At 35.9% G+C, this 24,622-nt stretch overlaps 1 protein-coding gene across 6 annotated transcripts in view; it reads right to left on the bottom strand.

The window, feature by feature from the left end:
* Positions 1-24,622, bottom strand: part of RB1CC1 (RB1 inducible coiled-coil 1) — an 81,439-nt gene that overhangs the window by 21,791 nt on the left and 35,026 nt on the right. For all 6 annotated transcript variants that reach the window (XM_030011133.2, XM_030011136.2, XM_030011131.2 and 3 more), the window contains 8 exons: positions 23,062-23,232; positions 16,277-16,461; positions 14,180-14,366; positions 14,022-14,103; positions 13,079-13,140; positions 11,906-12,009; positions 9,314-9,440; positions 956-2,871 (listed from right to left, as the gene is read on the bottom strand). In XM_030011133.2, the coding sequence (XP_029866993.1) occupies positions 956-2,871; positions 9,314-9,440; positions 11,906-12,009; positions 13,079-13,140; positions 14,022-14,103; positions 14,180-14,366; positions 16,277-16,461; positions 23,062-23,232 (2,834 nt within the window). The remainder of the gene's footprint in view (positions 1-955; positions 2,872-9,313; positions 9,441-11,905; positions 12,010-13,078; positions 13,141-14,021; positions 14,104-14,179; positions 14,367-16,276; positions 16,462-23,061; positions 23,233-24,622) is intronic.

Here is a 24,622-nt window from a genome sequence, read left to right as displayed (position 1 = left end):
TGTGCCAGCGGAGGCTTAGACTGGATATCAGGAAAAATTTCTTCACTGAAAGGGTTGTCAGGCATTGGAACAGGCTGCCCAGGGAAGTGGTGGAGTCACCATCCCTGTAGGTATTAAAAAAGCATATAGACAAGGTACTCCAGAACATGGTTTAGTGGGCATGGTTGATGGTTGGACTCAATGATCTTAAAGGTCTTTTCCAACCTAAACGATTCTATGATTCTAAGATATGAGAAATCAGAAAGAGTAATTCTAGGCATTTCTGGCAAGGGAAAATATATTTTTCTTTTTAAAATGCAAAAACACTGCAGAAATTAATAATGAAAAACAATGATGTTAGGATGTTCTTTAAAATAGTGTTGCCCATGTGTGTTTCATTATAAAGCTTAAACTGAAGACCCTGAAATACATAACCATGGCAGCTAAAGTCAATGCAAGTCCAGGTGGGCATGGGACAGTTCTCAGTCGGTCATATATATATTCCCACACACTTTCATGCCACCATTAGCGCCAACAAGCACGCATAGTTGCCAATAAAAGAAAGTTATCACCCTAAAAGCTAGCCACTGCATGCTCACACAGCACTAATACCAGACCAAAGGATGGGAAAAGAGAGAGAGGCTGAGACCATCAAAATTGGATTTTCAAGCAACATGCTATTGTGGAAACACTTCTGCAACGTAACAGCACAAGACTGAAATATAAAACCTTCATTGCTGTCTGGAAATAATATCGTGTAAGATATTTTACAATCTTTGAGATTAACTACAGACACAGGAATATCACTACCTATAAAATAGAAGTAACTTGAAACTTGAATATAGAAACCAACTCAGATAAACACTATTACAAACATACAGAAATTTTACTTAATGCATAGTGCATCATGAATAAATATACCATAGTAATTACTTTAAAATACTTGGAAAACACTGTAACTTAAGTCTTACAGTACCTCCGATTTACTTGCATCTCAAGTTGTTGTATTTTTTCCAAAAGCCCTTTTTCAGCAGCTTCCCTCTGTAATTCAAAATCTTTACAAGCAGTTTGTACTGCATCCTCTTTTTCACAATTGAGCTTCTGAATGAGCAACTGCCTGTCTTGTTCTTGGTTAGATACTAACAGTTCTTTCTCTTCCTTAAGCTTATGGATAATAGCTTCATATTTTTCCTGCTGCTCACAGAGAGACAGTTTTTCTGTTTTTTCCTTTTCTAGGGCAGTCACTTCCAACTCTAACTTACTTTGTAGTTCTGTTATTTGCTCTGAAAGTCTTTTTTCTGCCTCAGAAGTTTTTTGATGAAGAAGTGTTACTTTATTTAGTTCAGTTCTAAGCAAATTTGATTCTTCTTCATATCTGTCTATTAGCTCAGAAATGCACTGATCTTTCTCAATTGTCATCAGAGTCCTTAGTTCTGATAAGCCCACTTGATATTCATCACTGTTAATTTGTATTTTACTGTTTAATTTATCTATCTCCTTTTTTAAGCTTTCAGTTTCTTTATCAATCTGAGATTTTAAGGTCTCTTGTTGCTGGTTTCTGCTTTCTTCCAAAAGCAGCTTCATTTCATCAGTTTCTGCCTCTTTCAGGGCAAGTTCAACTTCTAATTTGCACCTCAAATCGGAAAGATCTGAAACCTTGAGTTGTAACTCTTCTACTTGTTGTTGTTTCTCTTGCACAACTACTGCATGGTATTCCTGCATTTGTTCAAGTCTATGCTGGTTCTCTTTTTTTAATTTATCTAAACAGTCCTTGTGCTCAGCTAGCACCTTCTCAAATTCCTGTAAATGCCTGGCTTGCAGTTTGTTTTCCAGTTCTTTTAAATGGCTTTGCTCTAAACTCTCGAGTTCTGCCCTCAGGAGTTGTAGTTTTTCATTGTTTTCAACATGAAGTTTTTTCAAGTCTTCAAGTACTATCTCACGAGACTGCCTCAGTTCCTTAATTTCACAATTTTGTGTCTCCATTTGGCATTCCAATTCAAGTAATTTTTGGTCTTTTTCATTCTGAAGGCAAACTACAGCTTCTTTCTCATTTTTTACCATGGCAAATTCATCATTCTTATTCTGAAGAACTTCCTCAAGGCCTAGTAAGTCACCTTTTAACTTTTTAATCTTCTTTTTATTTTCTTCACCATCCTCCAATAATTTATTAATTTTAGTTTCATATTCACTTTTCAAAGACTGTAATTCTTTTTGATGTTTATCTTTTAGTGTTTTTTCAAGTGAAAGTTTTACCTTCTCAATAGTATTTACTATTTCTAACGAAGTGCCTTTTAAAGTATTAGAGAAGTCACACTGTTCTCTTTGTACAAGTGTTCTAAAGTGGCAAAGATCTTCTTTTATACCTCTTAAATGTACCTTTGAGTCTTGGGCAATAACCCTACACTTCTCCATGCAAACATTGAGAGATGCATTTTCTACTGAAACGTCCTTCACACAAGAATTTGTATCCTGCATACGTCTACTGTCTATTGCATTGATAACTGAAGAATAAAGAGATTCCACCATCATTTCTGGACTTTGTGGATCACTTATTACATTAGGAGATACTGGATTTTCTTCTATTACAAATTCATTTACAGCTGACATAAAGTCAGATTCTGGACTTTCTGCTAATGAATCCAAGTCTAATGATCCTTGCTTAAGAGCTTGCTCCAAGTTCGGATGGGCAATAGTTTCAAAATCAAATGTATGAGCATCAATGCTGTCCGGAGACAATTCTTCTAATGGAGCTGGGGGACACACAGAAGGACACAGGGGACCCTGAAGACTGAGTGATGGAGGAGTTCTTGAAGAGGTAGCAATTGCAGTTCCTGTTGTACTTTCCATCCTTGGTGTGGTAGCAGATTGTGGCGATGCTTGACTATTGGAGGCCTACAAGTTATAAAATAAGAAACAAACACTTAACAAAGTGATAGGCAAAACTATTACTATTTTAAATTGAATAAAAATTACCAGGCAGAACAAGAACTTAAAAAGTCAGCCTTATTATCTGTAACACTCAAAAATACACACAACTAAATTTTAAGTAAAACTTGCAGAAATTCAGAGAGATTTTCCAGTAAGTTTCAAAAAAGCACCATATGTAAAAACATAAATATTAAATGTTCATCTATCCAAAAGTCCTACATAGAATGCATATAATTGTATTTGAAAGGGCTGAAACGTAAGTTTGGATGATACGAAAACCTGAAGTAACCAGTCAGAAATAAGCTTTGTTTTCTAACAGCCTATTGATTTCAGTTTTCCTAATAATTTTTTCACTAAAATATCTTTATTTTATGTTGCTAATACTGCTATTAAAAATCAGTGTAGTCCAGTCACTATTAATACACTAAAACTAAGGTTTACAAAAAGCCTTACTACAACAAAACTGTTACCTACTAACGTATCAAAAACATGCATGAGAATTGTTCTGCTTGTGAGAGTGTAGAAGTAGTACAGTATAATGAAGGGCACATTGTAATTAAAAGCAATATTCTGACTTTTCAGAATGCAAGATATCACAGCCTGAGTGGACTTCCTGCCCTATCCCCACCCCCCCGCCATTGCTCCCAATTTTTGTCATTTTGCCTCTAGACCTTGGATACCACCAAACCTGATTCTGTAGCACCAGATCCTTCAATATTCAGCTGAAAAGCTGTTGGAATAACCACCCATAATCATCCATGAGTAACAGCAGCTGGTAAGCCAATACAAAGATTAAGTAAAGCTTCTCCACCTTCACAAAACTGTTCCCAAGTAACTCTGATCAATTCCAGTGCTTCTGATTCTTAAAAAGCTAAAAACTTACCTTCAAATCAATTTTCCAATTAATTGTGATTAGATAACATGTTTAAATCTCATTATCATCAGGTTTTGTTCACTACTATACGAATTATAAAGCAAGATCAAGTTCCAGTGCATACTTTGCTGAAAAGTGTAAATTCATGCACAGTGTTTGAAAACCAAATCTTTGCTATTTCAAAGACATCATACTTTTCTATACTGCCATGGAATATATACTTTAAGTGAATTCAGCTGAAGTTTGATTTATCATAGCTATAATAGTTGTAACTGCAGGCCACATTACATGCACTTATTTCTATTCACCTGAAATTCAGTAAAGCACCATTTTGACATGCTTTAAAAAAAATAATCAACCTAAGCAAGGCCTTAGAAACTGTGCAAACAGCCTGTGTTCTGTGATTTTCAAGCTTTTTGTATGTGACTAGAACTCAACTTAACTTACAGTATGATGTATCTAGAAGATTACACTTCAGTTATAGATTTTCTTATCTTTGCTATTTAATAGATGTAACAAATACAAACTAAAATAAATATAAAATAAAAAATAAAATAAATTTACTGCTTGTAAGCTTTGTTTGACAGAATAAGCGAAGTGTGTATTAAAGTCCTCTTCCTTTACTATCTTTAAATCTATTAGAACTAGGAACAAATGGTCAATCTGTAGTATCTTATACTATTAACTGTTAAATACAACAGGGAATATAGAAGCCCTAATGTCTACAATAATATCATCTGCAGATTCTTAGAACAAAAATGTAAGCCTTAAGCTTCAGCAAGTACAGAACACATCCCAGTGGAAGCCAAAAATCAATGTACAGCCTCAGTATTCACCAAGGATGCATTACTGAACAATTTTGCAGTAAGATGGGTAGCGAAGCAATTTTTCCTAAGAAAATTACAGTGAAATACATCCAGTTAAAATACATACGGAGACTATCCGTGACATGTAGGATGAAGAGGTATGAGCAGGATCATCAGGATCACAAACTGGAAGAGACAAGTTTTCTGAAAGGACTGTTGTTCTGAAAAATCTCAGATGCACTGTCTGTAACTCCATAGCCTAACCATTACCTTGCTTTTCCATCCTTCACCCTTGAAGGACTTGTTTGACCTTATTCATCAGAGGAATGTGACCATCTTGAAAAGAAACTATTCCTAAAGACTCATTGGAATATTTGCAGTAAAAGATTCCCATAAGATGTTAATTCTCAAAGTGCTGGAGATCTTTCAGAATAGTGCTCTTCTCCAAAAAGCCAACACTGCCTGCAGCTGATAATCCTTATGATGCTGCTTGTGCCTCTTTTCCAAACCATCCACATTGTCTCCGTGCATTTAAATCACGTGTCTGGTGTTCTTTAGTACGTTAGTTTTTGTTGAAGAAACGTTTGCTATCCATTCAATGGAGCTATTTGACTGGCAACAGTTAGTGGAGCTGGGCAATAAACGGTCAGCAACAGAACTCAAAAAAACCCCCCAAAACCAGAAGTAACATATATGAGACTGCTGATGTATAAATAGCCAATTTTTGTCTTCTCAATCTTTTACTAATGCCTGGTACCCAAAAAGGGACCCTACTCTTCTCTGTACCATGTAAAAGTTCTCTTAAGGGAGGTGCAGTGTGACTAACTGAATTCTGAAATGAGATTTAGGAAGAATCTATTTCCAGCTCTGACACTCATCTATTTAGCAGAGCTGCATTTACACCTCACTTCCATTAGCCACTGCATCTATATGAAAGCAAATCATACAATGATTTTGAAATCCAGTGATGAAAACCCACTGTAAAAAAAGCTATATCCATTATATACAAAATATTGTCTTTATCAAAAATGAACACAGAACATGAGACTAAAAAACTGAAAGGGAAATGCTCCTTTTGTTTAAAGGTACTATTAGTCCAAGTTTAAGCATTTCCCTTGAGTTTAATTTCTGCTTGCTGTTTATCTAAGAAAACTTAGAAAAAGAAACGCTGAAAGATACTGTATATGCTGATACATGTGTGGATTCAAAGCATATACTTTAAGTGACAAACATTTAAGATTGATAAACCAGAACTTCAACAGAAATAAAAGCTAGCATCACAGATGCCAATAAGCACATACTAAAAAAGCACTTCAAAGGCTTTGAATATTAGAAGGCCTTACAGAAAGCCACATGCAAAGGAAAGATGGTTATCTACTTTTGGCACCCCTGCAGAATGAAGAAGAAAACAAAAAAATAGTTGTCGCTGTGTAGAACAACACTCTACTGAGCTTGGTCTCCTCATGACCTGGGGCTGTAACAAATTCCAGGATGCCTCTGCAGTGGCTGCTGTGAACTCCGTCTCTAGTTAGAGTACCAGATTACTGCCTAGTGAAGAGTTAAAACTCACATTTTGAGTAGCTGAAACTATATAAAAGACTTTGTTTACTGTTGCCTATTTCCCTGAGAAGCTGGTGCCTGCCACCTAGTCTATTTAAAATCTACAGGCAGCAATGTGTGCCTATGTCATACACTGTAATTCCTGTGATGACAAAGGAAAAGGAGTCAAGAGCAAACACGACAAAAGAGACAGAGAAGCAGAGTTAATTTTTAAGTTCTCACGTGTTGCTGGATTACATGCCTTGTTCTAGTTATGTTACTATGATAACCATAGTCAGGGAATGGGGCAATTCTTGGAAGGATTACAGTGTTTGAATTTCAAACTCAACTAGAACAAATGGTAGATTCATAATCTGATTTGAAAAGCAGCTTCTCTTACAAGAGAAACTTTTAATACCAAAGGATTGCATATGTTAATCATCTACTAACTGTGGAGAAGACACCTTAGTCATCTTACCTGACTCCTGTGGGCATCTTAACTTTCTCCTGGACATCTTTAACCCCGTCACTGATCTGCTTAAACTTTGTCCGTATTATAGAAATGAGAGGGCACAGCAATATCTTTGGTGTGATACCATTAAATTACAAAGACTAAGAAGAAAGCTTTAAAAAGGAAAACCAATTTCAAAGTAGTAACAAATTAAACAAAAATTCACAACAATGTTCTTTAACTATTCTGATGTAATACTAAAAAAAGAAATCTGATAGCAGATAGAGAAGCATATCATCGTTAATGTTCTATGAATTTGTACGCTAAAACAATAAGAGTTATGGGGACACTCAAAAAGAAATGCTACTAACATCCCCAGTAAGGTATTGGATCTCCTCTCTGACTTGCTTTTTGCTCACTTGTCTGCAGCCACAGCTTCTCTCTCCTGCCTAAAGCAACTATCAAAAGACCAGCTGCTGCGGCTGATGCAGTAGGATGAACTCCCACCTGACCTAGACAGAGCTAAACTGCTGCACTACCAACAAGCCAGGGAAACTATCCCAGTGCAACTTAACTAGGCTTCTGCTGCCTCTGGTATGGAAAGGGAGGTTGGGGTCAAATGTGTCTCCTTGGGAGAGTACAAGAGCAACATTCTGCTGTATGGGCAACACGCCCCACCTGCACAGTCATCGCCAACTCTGCACCAAGCTGAGAGGATATCTCACAGTTCACCAATAGAATGTGTAGGTGCATGAAGCTGTAGGCATCATCAGGACTATTACCAAATGTTTATTCATCTTTCTAATTATATACTGTAAATTCCCACCAATACTAAGGATAAGAAAAGAATATTTTCAAATTATTTCAGTAATTCCATGCAAAAAAAACCACGGGCAAAAAGTAGTGTAATTTAAAAAACATTTCTAGATCATCTGCAGAACAAAGCAACACAGAGAAAGACCTAGTATCTCTCATCAAGTAATAACAAGACCATTATTACTGAGAAGGAAAAATATCTGACAGATCTATTTGCTTCAATTCCAAAAAACCAGTTGAAATGAATCATTGAAATTACACACAGAGATGGGCATTTTCAAGATTACATCATGAATGGCCCAGCTCTGACCGTGCAATGCAATTTACTCTAAGGAAAGAGACAATTATCCAAACCTCTCTAAGCATTTGACATATGAGTCAGCCAAGAATCCAAACTGGTCAAAGCACAGCAAAAGAGAAAAGTGGGAAGAACAGATTCTCCTGATTTGGCAAACACCTTTCTGTGAGCCAGATACTGATAAAAATTTCTCAGATAAGCAAGTCTGAACCAAAAAGGGCAAACCATCAAGACTTGAACAAGTAAGGCACCTTTTGTGTTTATTTTTCTACTGTTATTATACATTTTTTGAATTAAAACTTACTCCTTTGATTTATTTCAGTCTTCCGACATTGCAAGCCTCAGTGAAAAATTAACTTGTTAGAAAACCTGTCACTATCCTGGTTTCTTATGAGATAAATTTCAGGATGCTACAAGTTGGGGGTGGACTTCTGTATTTTAGAGCATGGTCTGTTGGAAGAGCATGTTCAGAAAACTCCCATATTTCACAAAATTTACACCACTCCTTGCCATTCTGTTGGCTAATACAGTGGTCAGGCCCTAACACTCTTGCTCTTAATGGCCGTTCATATAGAAACCAATCTTCATAAAGACAGAAAAGAGGTAAGAAACAAGCTAAATGATACACTTTTTCTGTATTACAGAACAAAGAGCAGCCCAGGTCTCATATTTTACATAAGTGAAAGACTTCCAGTAAATCTCTTGTTCAAGTCTCAGACAAATAGAAGATAAAGGACTTCCTGTCACCTGGTTTAAGCAGGAATTTGGTAATTTGAAACTGAACATGCCCATAACCTTGGCAGTTATAGAAGATGCTTCTAGTCAGCAAAGTGCATGCAAACACTTACACTGTAGATAACATGGAGTTCCACAAAAAGTGACACCTTTTTTCTATAGCAAAGCTGCTAAGGAACACAAATTTGGAGCGGTCAACTTCACATAAAATTTTAAGCATTGCTAAATTCACCCAGAGTTTCACTGGGACAGGCTGCAGTCAGAAGCTAAAAGGACCCTGTCTGGTGTATTATCAAAGTTAGAGGCTGAATGCACATAACAATCAAAAGTGATTGGCAGAAACAGAGTTTCTAGGGGGAAGAATCTGCTTGACAGGCAGAGTGAAACTAGGAAGAGATCTTTTTGCCATCTGTTCCTTATACTCAAAGAAAAAGACTGCAACATATTTTTTCCCTTCCCCAAAAAGCAGGACTGCAATAAAGGAGTAGGTGACACACCAATATTCAGGCTAATGGGGACAACCAACCAAGGCGCTAAATTCTCCTTAACTGCTTGTGTCAAAAGGACTTAAGAAGCAATGCAAAAATCTAGAGAAGTAACAACTTCATTAAATACAAACTAAAGCGACAATGGCAAAATGCACTCATTCTGCACACAGAAGCTTTAGAAAATGGCAGAAAACAGAAATATTAACAGAATAATTCTAATTCTACAATTTCTGTGGAATATAAGCACCTGTTAACTCACTTCACACGTTGAAGAGCTCAAAATTCTCAGAGTATTTACTAGTACGTGATTAGAAAGGAAACTATTATTATGCAGTTATGAGACCAACTAATCTTTTGAATAGAATATTCTCTTTTCTTGGTAAACAAAAACAAAAATACCTTTTGTTCATTCAGCAGGTCTGTAATGGTTTGTGACATTTCATCCAAACTCTGTGCTGCCTTTACCAGGTTATGTAGAGCACGTACATGCTGGTGAAGAGGTTCAAAGTCACAAAGTATGGGAACCCTTAAAAACAGTATAGGATTAAAATATATTAAATTATGTATTATGTGCATATTCCAACAAGACTAAGCTTCCTTTTGTATAAGGCTTGTACTTTCTTCATTTCATCTATTTCACATGGAAAATCCACTAAGACTACCTGGGTTTTGTGTTTTAAATTAAGAACTTGAGAGCTTTTAAAGAGTAGAAAATGATAAACACAATGATGGGGAAGTAATATGTCAGTCCTTCCTTCTGAGGAAAACATTTACCAGTAGTACCTAGAGTTACAATAACAGTAACAGAAGAGAACTGATAGTGATTAGATCTGTAACTGAAGCACTTATGTTTGCAAATGACTCTATTCTTTTCAGTTGGATTCTCTCCAATCCAGCTCTTCCTTTGAACTAGCTATTAATTCTCTACTATTTTATTTTAATGACAGGTAATTTAAATTAAAAGACTGATTAATGTGTCATGATCACATTGCAAGTGTTGCAAGATAAGCTTTCAATTGCAAGTTTTCTAAACCTCTGGAAAAGCAACATTTATTTGATTTTTCTTGAGAGTCCGTATATCCAGAATTTTTAATTTGTTCAAGAATAGCTCCATTGAAATCATGAAGCGGGAGTTCATTTAGACTAACAATATAAGAAAAGCAGATTACACAATACATTGGTTTTGCATTCTCTATTCAATATATAGGGGAAGTGGTATCTAGTGTATTTTTGTAGAATTAAGATTTCAATAGTTACTCAAACATATAAAATGCTTCAGTCTTCTGAAATTAAGTAAATAGAAGCATCATTATACAGCTCAGGGGTTCAGAAAAGGACTGTGTGCTGGATCTCAGCTTGCCTGTTGCTTGATCTTTAGATGTTAAATGAAAATACCAAAGAAAGTACTGCTCTAAGGTTTCTTCTGAAGCTCAGTGTCTACCAAGGTGTGTGACAGCTTTGCCCACTCAAGTTGCAAGTCCACCACTATCATCAATATTTCCACCAAATATAATCCTGAGCACAGAAACCAGAATGAACATGATGTAATCCCACCTCTATAGCCATCAAGTGGAAAGCTATGTCACTACAATTCAGACCAACTGAAAGAGTTTAGTTAGTAATTGGTTTTCTGACAATAGTAAGGCAAAATTCTTCTTGAACTCAGTCCAAACTTCCCAGGAAGGTTGTAAAATTCTCACAAACCCCAAAATCAGACAAACATCAGCAATATGACACTATAGTTTGCCCTTTTTTTTTCCTGCAGAATCACTGAGGAGCAAGCCTAAGAGCATAACAAGAGAAATTAAAAGGGTACATCAACTGTACCATGATCTAGGGCAAATGCACTGTCAAGCAGACTAAGCTCACTATACTTACTGTTAATTCCAGCAGCAATACCATAAGGATGGCCAGGAATTCTGAATCAAAAAGAATGCCAGTACAAAAAATAGGTGAAAAAACCACAGTGAATTCAGCTCCTGCACTGTGCACCATTAACAAGTTTCAGGCTGATACTGTTGGTGAACCTGACAGATGACAGCTGAGCATCCTCCTTTCGGATTCACCTTATCATCCTTTGTGGGATTGTGGCCTTGGGGCTAAAAAAAATGGAATCTCAGCAAACCTCTAACTGCAGATCAATTCTAGGAGAAGGATGACAGATACATGCAGCATCTGACTGTGGTCATACCGATAGACAGATCTCCTCCTAGAGAGAACCTTACATAGAACTTGCTACTGCCTATTTCTTGCCCATTATCTTGGCTGGCATTTCTCTATCTGATTACTACAGGTTTAAGACATATGAGTTTGAAAGCTCACTCTAACAGTCAGCTTTTCCAGGAAGACATCCCCAAGCTCTAGACAAGAAACTAATCCTGTCAAGTTGCCTCTGAGACAAAACAGTAGCTTTCCTGTCTACATCTGCATGTGTGCCTTATTGTTGGGAGATAAGAAACATGGAAATAGAGCTTCTGCTCAAAATGATGGATTTCCATAGACAGTGGAGCCACTTAGAAAACACACTTTTTTAGTAAAATCAGTCTGTCAGAGAAAAAGCAGTAACTGAATACAGGAGATCACTAAGATCTCATGCTGGGCTAAAGAAATTTATTTCCTCCAGAATACCACTTAAAGAGCAAATGAAAAAAAAATTAATTTAATTCTGATCTGACACAACATACATAAAGTTATGAGTCTATTTCAGTTTAAAACTGACAAATTTTTTTTGTTCTTTAGCTATGAGGCAGCTCAGAGGAATGTCCAACGTTCTTTACATCTCAATGCATGTGTTCAAATTAAACAAGCTTGAGTACATGAAGCATATAGATAATATGTATCTGCATTAAGTCAGTGAAGACCATTGCTTAAGAATGGTATCAGTTCAAAAAATATCTTTGTCTATTCCTTACAGAAAATGAACTTGGGGGGGGGTTGCAGACCAGGGGGAAGCTATTTCCATAACATACAAAGTTTAAAAAGGTGCTTTACCTGAGTAGCGGCTGTACTTCTGAAGGACAAAAAGACTGCAAAAACTGCAAGTCACTTAATGAGATATCTGGAAGCTCACTGTCAAATCTGCGAGGTTTCCGTGTCTGTGTTAAGAAGAAATTAATTTAGACATTGTTATTAATGTAAATAGTATCAAGATAGCTAAGGAAGGATCAAAAGGAGTTTAATAACACAGAAAAGTTGGTGTTAAACTGATCTCTCTCTCAAAAGATTTCTTTTTTTTTTTTTTTTTTTTTTTTTTAAAGGAACCATGTCAGGCCTCACCCCCTAAAAAAATCATTTACATTTGTAGTCACTAACTCTATCCATAGTGCCTCGAGCAGCAGTAGAATAGAGTATTTCAGTTGGAAGGGGCCTACAACGACCATTTAAGTCCAACTTTCTCCTTATTACCAGCCTTCATAAACATTAAGGATGTGTTTAAAAAGTTAAGGGATAAGAGATGGCACTGAAGCTTTATTTATTGTGCTGCTAAACATACAGTCAAGTATTAATTCAGTTCAGTATTCGAAACACCGAAATGAGTAGCATTCTTATTTTCCAAGTATTCTTTAAGAAGATAAAGCTGCAAAGGAGAAGCTGAAAAGGTTAAATGATGCAAAGTGAGATGGCCACATTAGAATTAGGGAGAGTTATCTTACTGGAATTAATCAAGCTGTATGAAATCAAAGTTAACAGACAATGCTTGATTACAACTATACTTTTTCACTCCATGTTATCAGCCAATAAAGAAACAAAAATGCTTTTCCACTCACCCAGTGATTATAGAAAAACATGAAAACCTTTTACTTGCTTTTACCATCCTATTAATTTTATGGCTCTATTAATCAGAAGAGAGGATTAAATGATCAATTTATCCCTCCTGGCTTCTTTTTTCTGATCATTAACAGAAATTTTTTGTTCAATACCACAGACTCCTTGCTGTAAAGGAGTATCGAGTTGACATTCCCTCTCCCACCACACTGCAAGTTATGAACCAATGTTAATACAGGTCACTTGAAATAGAAAAGAACACTAGGCTCCCAGCTTTTTCATCTGTGTTGGAGCAATGTGACAGGCATATAGATTGAATGAATTAAGCTTAGGTTTTTAATTTATGAAAGTACAGTTTATAAAAGTGAAATAAAACCCCAAAATATATTGAGTACATACACAAAAGGATGGAGGCCAGGAGTCAAGTCCTCTAAACAAACGATTCCTTAGAAAAGACTTCCCTGGGCAAAGAAAAAATGGTTATTTAAAAGAAAGAAATGCAACATATAAACAATCCCTCAAGAGAAAACAATTAAGCTACTGCAGTTTAATGGCTGAATTACATTTGAAAGAATTACTAACTATGCCATTTCTTGACAACATAAAAATTGCAAGTCACCACAGAACTTCATGCAAAACCCACCATCCCAGTAGAACTTCTCCCTTCACTGAAGCCACTTTTTGCTTAATGTTCACCCCTGCAAAAGCCTCAACGCCTTTCTCAAATTTTCATTGTAACCTTGCTAATCTCCTGTCCAAAATTTTGATAACCTTTTTCTCAATTTGCTTATTTTAGCAGTTCATTCAGAACATAAGTTGTGGACTTTGCAGAAAAAAGAAAAAAATAATCAGATTTCTTTTACCAGCAACTTCATTTTTAATTTTTTTTTTAGCTTCTGGTCAAGGTCTTTAGACTTTGTTCTTCGTTCTTGTTTTTTTTTCTGAAGTACTACAGCGGAAGTCATAGCAATACCCAAATATTCAGTAATGGTTTTAAAAGTGTTATTTAAAAGAACAGTAAGCTCAGAGCACATTCAAACAGAAACTGCATTCAAATGTAATAATTAGAAATCTTATCTTTTACAAGCATTAAACTAATTAGAACTTTCACAGTATTTTGGATAACCTACATGAAACATTCATTAATTTGATTAATAGAAAAATGAATAGAAAAATATTTTGTTTGTAATAGGACCAACTGGCATACTGTATGCATTTCCTATACAAGCAAAAAAAAAATTATACAGGTATTTAAACTACAACATAATGAAAGTATTTTAACTACAAAGACAAAAGTCATACTTAACTACAATTCTGATTTCACAGAAGAGAAAGTACTTACTGAATAGTTTACCAAAAGATTCCCTTTTTGCCTTTTCAGCTTCATATAGGTGTTTCCCATCTTTTATTAAAGCACCTGCCCACTGTGGAAGGGAAAATATGTAGTTAGTTTTTAATTTATACACTGACACAAAGGTTTGGTCTCAAAGTTTTACTTACCTCCCTGTAGTGTTTTATGAACATTTTTCTCCTCACAACCTCAACAACAGCTAGACAGTACATTTGAGGAACAGTACTGAGAGCCTCTACAACCTTGACCCTTTCTAGGAGCTCTGTTACAAGACGAAGCAATGCTTGTAGTTTCTCTCCATCTTGGTCAGCATGAAGCATTACAAAGCAACACCACCTACAAAAGTAGGTTACACTTTAGAAGATAACTTAGTCATCTTTTCTGCATTTAAATTTCACTAAGAGTAGTAACATCTGGATGAACTGAACAACAACATCATTTTACATGGGACAACAACAGGCTATCCGGAAGTACCAAGCAATTCAGAATTCAGTAGCCGCCTTGCAGTTCCCTGTTAATTTCTCACAGTAAGATACCCACATCAGTGCTCAAAAAATTAACACCACCATTTGAGTTAAGGTATTGTTTTTGACAAGTAATGCTCTTAGCACACATAACCTTAGGAGAAACGATAATGCAACTTTCTCCAGAAGAATTAAAAAAAGCTGGTACATCCAGACGAAAGAAGACACTACTTTTTGTTTACAAAACTTAAAAATACTTATTGAAAAGCATTACTAAGAAATATTAAGGGTAGGAATAATGTCAAACAAATGAGATCAAAACTGTTTGGGAAGTTCACACCAGCTACTCATGCACTACAAATAACAGGGCCAGTAACATACAAATTCTCACACCTTGTAACCACATCTTCTGTTATCTTATTGATACAATTAATACGTTAATTTCAAGCACAACCACCAACATAACAATCACAGGACAACTACTGAAAAGGTGATCAACTGGTGTATTTGCGGGGAAAGATTACAGCAACTTTGCCACCAGAGTGATTTGGTTTGGGTTTTTTGGGGGGTGGGTTGTTGTTGGGGTTTTTGTTGGGTTTTGGGTGTTTTGGGTTTTTGTTTTTTTTTTTTACATCTATGATTTATTCTTCTCTTCAGAGCTGTCCTCTATGCATTCACTCTCCACATTTCACTAGCTTATTCCTTACAAAGGGATGCAAGTCTTTTCCTCTAACAACTCATGAATTAAGCGTATACTAGACAAACAGTTTAACATATAGGAAATTAAAGTGATATTTATAGCAACCTAGGTTCTATGTACTATCCTTAAATTCCTGCTACAGAGAAAAATAGTGCAAAAAAAAAGTCATCTTTTCATTGGGCTAATAGCAGATGCATAGGTAACAAAGACAAATTCACATTTCGATTTACCTAGCAGTAATTTATTTTACAAACACAACAGGATCTTTGTTGCTAGTGCACTGCTGTTTCTGCTGTACATCTTCCTGCACCTTGTACCTGCCTCATCTATACAAACTGCAATCTCTTCAAGAAAAAAAACAATAAAAAATCTACTTGATGGATATCCAACATGCAAGTCTAACAGGGTCACAATGTTGCCTAATTATTAGCTGCTAGCATAAACAAAGTTTTTTCCTCCAAAAATTATTAAACTCTGTATACTCTTCCTGTATATCTGACATGACAAATTATCTAAAGCTAAATTAAGTGTAGTAGTGTGAAAAACTATTTCCCTTTGAGCAATATAGACTACTTACTGCCTTCCATGTCATACAGTAATGAGGCTTACATGAAAAATTGCTATTTTTACTGGCTGTGACTGAATATAATTATTTTTCATTAACTACATGTAAACCAAACTACCAGCATGTTTTTCTGCTTTGATGTGATCACAAGCCACTGAAGAGTGTTTCACTTATGCTTATTATAATCCTCTGAAAACATCAAAATAATTGCCAGTCAAATTTTAAATAAGATACTGACAGCTTCTGAGGTTGATGAGAGAAGAGGGGATTGTAGGTTCTTGGATACTGTTTTATTAATATGAAAACCACTTACACTCTAAGAAAAGTTCCTTTTAAAAGAGTATTTTGTATCACACTTACAAATAACTTCATATACAAACTGAAGTGATGCAAGTTTTATTTTCTCTCCCATGAAGAAAAACACTAAGCATTGCCGAAGATTTTCTTAAGACACCCCATTCTTTAAACAGTCTTGATGCACATGCAAGCAATATAAAGTTCAGAAGTTGTAACTTACTTCAGTCTGACTTGTAGATTATTTGCAAGCTCCTGTTTGGCAGTGGTACATTTCTGTTTAATATCTAACAGTTTTCTATGATTAGTTAACATAATCATCAGCTGATTTGCATGACTCAAACACAAATCAGGTAGCACAGAAGGATCTTTCAAGTTCTCAGCTCTTTTCTGATTAGCCAAAAATCCCTGGAGGAAAAGAGACACATTTGTTACACAAGCTTTGTGACAATCAAAAAGCATGGAAGTGATCCATCTTCTCTGTAAGAATGCAAGCATTTTAATAAATTTACTGTAACCATTGAGGAGTATAACAGAAAGCTACACAGAGAAGCCAAGTGTCAAAGTTGCTTTCTTTTCATTCTATAATCCAGTCCAAATAAATCTTATCTGATCTTTCCCTCCCAAACAGTTACAAACACAATGCTACAAGAACTTTACACAACTAACCAACACCGGTGAAAGATCACAAAAGTTAATGCAGCAGAAAAGTAGCTACTAGGATGGAGGGGTTCAACCATCATTCTAATTTCTGCAAACAACCAGCTTGTTAACTTCTGGCACATGCAAGACTTAACATCAACTTAGAGCACATTCAGTACTACTGTGGGCTAAAGAATATATTTTTTGCATAAAGAAATTCATACATGAAACTAATTCTTCTTGAAAGCAAAGATCGCAGCTAGACATCTTCTTTCCACGTAGGAGTTGGGCATGGCAAAGAATTATCTGTTGTGGATGGTAACAGGCAACCCCTAAAAGGGTGGTGGGCAAAACAGGGAAGATGGACTGCCTTAGATTGTTGATTACAGGAGGTAAAATATGTACACATACACAGAAAAGACAGGGAGGACAGGGGGCTGCTGGCATAACAACTACTGTGCCAGACCACTGTCTCCTCCATCACTTTCAACAGGTGAGATAAAATACTGCTGGAAACAGTGTGGTTCTTTAGGCAAGAAAATACCACCCAACAACATCAATTTTAGCTTTGATTTTGTCCACATTCATATCATGTCTGACATGAACATCACAGTGGTCACTCTGTAGTTCTACAAACTTGTTTATTGAGCTTTTGTTTTCTTAATAAAGAATTCAAAACCAGGCATTAGTTTTAAGTGTTTCTGAAGCTGATGAGAACAGTAAACCATAGAGTTATACAAAACCGCTGAAAAATAAAACCACTGTCATTACTGATTTGATATTGAATGTAAACCAATCTTGTCGTAAGATGCTATAAAACACATTTGCAAAGCCTGCAATAAATATTTATATCCTAGTGAGAACAGCACAGAAATCAAAGTATCAAACAAGTATACTAAGTGTAATGAAAAGAGAAGGAAGATGATGTACACTGAAGATGGAAGAGAATACTGAAGAGTCAACCATTTACTGAACTCAGCAACTTATGTACTGAATGAACGATGACACTCTGGGAAACAAAAGCAAGTTGCAAGCTTTTTAACTGTATGTATTATCTGAGCCAAGTGAATGGAAACCAGAAAAGGTGCGAAGAACTGTTATTGAGATGAAGAAGAGGACAGCCCCATCAAAAGAACTTGGGTTGTTTAGTCAAGGAAGACAAAGACATTGAAGAAACATGCTGTGACAATCGTTAGGGAATTGCCAAGCACCAAAATGAAAGGCAATATGGGCATGAGAGCATATAGATTTAAACTAGCCAAGAATACTTTCAGATCTGAGATTAAGGGATGTTTATAAACATTAGGACAATCAGATTCTATACAACTTTGCAACAGGAATAGAGAAGTCAAGAAAATAATTGCTTTTAAATAGCAGCTCAGTAAGCTTTTTAAATGAATCACGTGGCATGGAGCCTGAAGTTACACAAAACTGGATGCAGTGAGCTAGAAAATCCCTTCCAGCTTTACTCTCAGTTCCAAAAGACTATTCATTAATTTGAGTATCTTCTGCCACTTCTGTATCCATGGACCCATCTTTAAAATAAAATTTAAACTAAAGTTACCCTAGTGTGCAAATCAGAAAGAAAAATTTCAGCATACTAGAAAAAGGCCAGTTAAGAAAAACTGCAGTAAACTGAGGTAAAAAAAAAAAGAGGGGGGGGACCCCAATAAAGAGAAATCCAAGATCTAAATCATCAATCGTTCTCAAAAGCTCTTGCCTTTATAGCCCTGATCAGATGACAGGATTCATGACATAAGCATCACAGTCAAACTAAGGGTCCTGAAAAACAGGCATGATAATGCTTTTATGGATTTTTCCCAACAGTATTTCCAAGTCAAAGAAGAAGCAATAAAGAATATAAAAACATTTTAGATTGAAGTTCAAACAATCAACAGGGAATGCAGTCAGTGATACAATAAGCAGCTGAGAAGACCCTGCATCACTATAAACCTATAAATCTAAGGTTTTCTTTGATGTAATAAGAAGCAGGAGGAAAATAAAAGTACACAATATGAGTGACAAAGTACTTTTCCCAATAACTTCAAGTGAAAGAGAACAAGCTCAGAATGAAGGCGGCCACCTGCCAACCAGGTTTTTTTACTATGTTTAACAGAGCTAATAGAAGAGGTTCTATGAACCTAATTGATGGAAATGCATTTGGATATAACAAAATGTTTTGAAAAGCTACACTACTAATAGGGTGTCATAGTTTAACCCCAACCAGCAACTAAGCACCACATAGCTGCTCACTCGGGGAAAAAAAAAAGTAAAACTCGTGGGTTGATATAAGAACAATTTAATAGGACAGAAAAGAAAAAATAATAACGAACATAATAATAATAATAATAATGATAATAATAACAATGAAAGAATTGGAATATATAAAACAAGTTATGCACAATGCAATTGCTCACCACTCACCAACCAATGCCCAGTTCGCTCCCGAGCAGTGATCCGCCCCTGCCAACTCCCCCCAGTTTATATACTAGGCATGACGTCACATGGTATGCAATATCCCTTTGGCCAGTTTGGGTCAGCTGCCCTGGCTGTGTCCCCTCCCAACTTCTTGTGCCCCTCCAGCCTTCCTGCTGGCTGGGCATGAGAAGCTGAAAAATCCTTGACTTAGTATAAACACTACTTAGTGACAACTGAAAACATCAGTGTGTTACCAACATTCTTCTCATACTGAATCCAAGACATAACACTATACCAGCTACTAGAAAGAAAATTAACTCTATCCCAGCCAAAACCAGGGCATAGGGAAACTAAAAAAAAGTAAAATCAAACACAAAAATATATTGGAAAGGATAAGCTATTGGGCAGAATCACACTGAAAGATTAGAGAGGCTCCAAATTTTCTAGAGGCATACTCTTATTACATAATGCCACCTACTGACCACAATTCTATATGCTCATGTTACAAATCACAGCTTCCACACACAAAAAAAAATAGTTTTTTAATTTAACAAAGCAGCCTTCCATATTAAACGTCAGGGGCTAGAGATCAACTATTCAACTACAGAACTCGGGATGTAAATTTAAACTGTTTAATGGTAGTTAATTGAAAAGGCTGATTGGAAGCAAAAGAAATCTTAAGTCAGGAACAAGCAAATTAACTGAGCCATGAGGCCGCCTAACAGCAGATGACTGTGTTCCATAGGATAAGTTTGGTTTGAATTTTAGTAATGAAACTGAGGTTGGAGTAGAAAGTCAACTCAAATTCTGGATAGAACATCAGCTTTTTCTGGCCGGGGGAAAATAAGCCTACAGCTTCCAGTACAAATACTGCCAATGGGATTACCGTTGAGATGTTCCTTATTCTTGTTCTATAAAGTACCTCCACTTTATGAACAGAAACAGTTCACTGCTGGAAGGTGGGATGTAAAGGAAAATTGTATGAGGGTTTTTTTTCAGATAACACCAAATATTAACAGTTATCATACAAATTGTGTACTTTTGAAGGTAGTGCTCACAAGTCCTCATCTATATTTTTAAATGTAATTAAACCCTTGTGCCTTGCCATTCTTCTTAGATATCTATGCAGACTATCATTTGAATGAGTCACATGATAACAGCTCTAATATCTTACAAGCGTCTAATTTTTTCCAAACACTATCCAAACAACTGCTAAAACTGGTATGAAAATAATTCCTAAGGCTCAATTATAAAAATCAAGGAATAAAAGCATCTGGTAGTACACTTAATCACTTGTTTAACCACAAACATTTAATTAACTGAAGCTTAAAAACAAACAACAAAAAACTAAACACACTATCACATTCTATTTGACTGTTCTTAAAAAACTCTATATCATAAGTAAAGGAATAGACAATTTATACAAAGAAAAGATGATGATGAAGATTAGAAAGTTAAAGTCTCTGACAAGCCTTCAAAAAGTACAAATTCTAAATTTACAGTAGCAATTAAACAGGGGGACAAGGTATCTTTCCAACTGACTTTTAGGCATCTCACTCAAAAGTGGAATTGGTAAACTTGAGGTAGGCTCTTCATGCAAATGAAGAGGGAAAACATAGGTAAAACCACCACTCACTGCATTGGGCAACCAAGTGTAGGGATGGAAGAGTAGCTTTTCCATCATGGTAAATGCCCTTGGATTTAGCACTGGCCTACAATACAAACACTGCAAGACTGAGATTAAGCGCAAACTTACAGAAGTACTGGTAGCACCCACCTTTATATACCAGCCAAAAGATCCAGTGGGAAGCCTGGGCCCTATGTGACTGTCAGCCCAGTTCTCAGCTCCTCAAAACAGGGCTCTAACCACCCCAAGACAGGGAGGCAACATTGTTCACTTACTTCTACTAATAATATACAAATGTGCAAGCAGAAATAAGAAACTCATGACCTTCTTCACGGTCCCAGCTCTGATGTAATGGTGAAAATTTGAACATCAGATTATGACTGCATAGAGATTTTAACATACTTTCAGTTGCAAACAAGGCATTAAAGGACAATCTTAGGTATAAAGTTAACTGAAGCCCTTCACAGAAACTGTATTTAATAAAGAAGCTTTGATATGGCACTGTAACGTTTAAAAAAAAACAAAACAGAAGCTATATATATTACATTTAAAATAGTCTTTAATTAAATTTCTTATCACTTCAAATGACAGTCTCATGCAGACACACTAGTCTCTCTTCTCACTACGAGCTTGGTGATCAACCACTACGCACATTACCTATTCCCTGATCCTGTATCGTTGAGTGACAAGTTACCAAGGACTCAGTACTTCCCTTCAAATTAAATTTAACCTACTTATCTCTTATTCCATATCTCCAACTGAAGTTCTGATTTTCTAGCTGTTTTACTATTTATAGAAATATATTTATAGAAACAGAAAATTCCTCCACAACTCAAACCTGAAGGTCCCCAAGTTTTCTAACTCCTGAAGTATATAATGCAGCAGGGTCATAACTCCCCTTTTCAGCTCAAGAAAATAAAACAACATGCCCCCTTAGAACAAGAAAAGCTAACTGCATGGAGTGGCACATGAGCTAAGTAACCTTACCAAGAGAAAGGATAAAAGGACAGTGGAGCAGCTCGCCAACAGTCTGGTTGTATTTGTTTGACTCTGGATCTAGTCAAAGGTCAGAAGACGACAACATACTAAGAACAAACCAATGAATTAGTTGGTGTGACAGGAAGTGTTCAGGACATGCCACCTGGGCATGATGCCAATTTCATGTACCGTTTTCCCTTTCTATTATTGAGGTTTTTTTCCACTTCTGTCTTCCATTTAATGAGACCGGATGAACTAGCAAAGATGAATCAATTCACAGCATACTGGTCTCCAGCATATGAGCAACTGCAAACTACAGGCTGTCTTTGATGGTCTACCATTGGCAAAAAGTTGTCTGCTCTTACATGTAGCTGTAAACCAGGTAGAATTCAGACAGATTTGACAAAGATGTGTACAGGCAGATACTAAGATAATATTTAAGCCACATCTATTTTCAAATAAGATTTAAAATAAATATCTACAAAGTTTATAGACATCTTCATCAGATCCTATTTTTATTAGCAGCTTTCTACATTAATGTGCAAAATGTTACACTAATACAGCACGACCTGTTTGTAAACCATTCACTAGATTTAACAAGATACACCTTTACACAACAAGACACACCTTTAAAGGTATTTTCAAAGCTGTTAAATTTCACCATATTCTAATTCTTACTCATCCAGGAAAAAACCTAACTTTTAAAAAGAAAATAAACTAGATGTATTCTATTCCAGGAACAATACCATATACTGACATATCTCAGAAGCCAGCAGTTTTACACTGGTGCTTTTACGAGAATGCTGATTGGCTGAATTGGAATTAAAAACATTTTTCCAAATTATAACCAAGAGAATGTTGACAGAAATACTTTAGCTATGAAAGTATACAGCTTAATATGCAGTTGACAAAGTTGCAGTGAACTACAGCTCTGCATGTTCCTAGTGCATGAAAGTCTAGGATATTTTAAGTAAGACTTTTATTTTGTAGAGTGACTTTTTCTCCAATATAGGTGAAGGGACATTTATATAAGCCCTATATTTAAGTTCCAGTGCTGTCTACCACCCACTGTTGCATTTTTAACTAGTTTGATATTTTAAAAAAAGTATTTAAATTAATGTGGTCATTGGAGTTACGAGCTGAAAACATGTCCACAAGATATAAAAAAACTAATATTTAAGTGTCAAATTATTAGAATATAGCACCTTTTTGAGCATCTCCAGCATGGTATACTGAAAACTATCTTGCATTAAGACCTGGAATTGTTTCACTGTAATCTTTAACAGCAGGCACATACCAAAAATCTACCATCTTCCAAAGTTGCACACACAAACGTGTATTACCTGAGCAAGTTCTTTCTGTTCATTCACCAGTCTGCTGCAGCTTGCTATCATCTGGTCCAATGCATACAGCCTATCCTCAAGGCCTTTAATAGCCTTCATGTTCTGATTATCTAGTTTGGCGATAGTTTGGCGACATTCTGCCAGAAAGGGTTGGATGATCCTTGGATCAAGCTTAAAAAAAAAAAAAAAAAAAAAATTATTAGCAGTAAGGTGATGTAAGCTACCTAAATGAGTTCTTATAACCTTAATACTTTTCTTTCTTTTTTTTTTTTTTTTTTTTTAAATCTAATGTGTGCGTACATCTGTCATCTGCTTCAGAAAGTTAATGAGTCTGTGGATTTTATATCACAGCATGAATTTCTTTGAAGTATTCCAACCAGGCCATCATAGAAATCAGGGTCCTTACAAGGGGAAGGGACATTAGTTGAGGAGGCAAGGCAGGGTGCAGGGGGAAGAGGCAGTTTAAAGCTAATGGACACAGTCTACCCTGGAAGAGAGTCCACACAGCTACATTCAAAACAAGTGATGAATGTGACTCAGTGGAAAGTGCAGTAGGGAGGGTGATGGGAAAAAGCTGCAAGACCCATTAGCCTTTTCGCACTAAATGAATGTTTTAATTGATTCCTTAGACAAGCAGATCAGTTGTAAGTAACTGGAAAACAAGTAAATCATACATTTGTAATACTTCTTGCTAATCTTTCTCCTAATAAAAACACATTTTTTAAATTGTTTAATCATATTTCTTCACAGGCCATTATCCAGAAAAAAAGTGTTTGAAACAAATAGGTTAACAATGTCCACAGATATTAAGGGTGGCCCTTCAGAGTAGTGAAATTAATGAGAGTCTTTATTTCCTTAGTTCTAAAAACAACATAGCTAACTGCAATAGCTTACACAGAACTGAGTTTAGTCTAAACCTGGAATTCATTAGTTAGGAACATGAGGTGTTAGCAGAATATGAACAAGCTTGCCCAAATTTATCCAAAATGGTCACAGTATGCCATCTACTACATGAGAATCTAATGAAAAGGACACTATCCTATGAGATCATACTAGCTGTCACAGCACTGGCTTCTTTCATCAACATGCAGGGTTTATGCCACTTACAGAGCACACAAATTAACCCTCAAAAATTGCAATTATAAATGCAAAAATGCAATTACATGACTCAATATTAACATAAATAAAAGTACTATTTTCCCCTTAATTTGTTATTTAATTGTATAAGAGCTTTCACACACAGCCACTTTTTCATTCTGGAAACACCCTTCTGGGGTATAGAGAAAGGAATCTGAAGAGGAAAAGCATTACAAATTAAGGAGCAACTACAAAGAACAGGTCTTTCATTCTCTTCAAACAAACAAACCAACCAACCCAAACCAAACAAAGACCACAAAGGGAAGTATGAAAAACTGGTAATTATCCCAGAATTTTTCAGAATAAATAATTAATGTTATTAATGTGACAAAATAGGTCAAAGTTCTCTGAAAACAGCAAAGACAAATTTTTAGTATGTTATAAGTGGTCTTATGAATCTTGGTCTTTCTCAAGTGAGTTGTCC

Source organism: Aquila chrysaetos, chromosome 4 (genome assembly GCF_900496995.4).
Source record: "Aquila chrysaetos chrysaetos chromosome 4, bAquChr1.4, whole genome shotgun sequence".
NCBI classification, from domain to species: domain Eukaryota; kingdom Metazoa; phylum Chordata; class Aves; order Accipitriformes; family Accipitridae; genus Aquila; species Aquila chrysaetos.
Note: the sequence above shows the minus strand (reverse complement) of the source record. Positions and strands in the feature narration are given on the sequence as shown.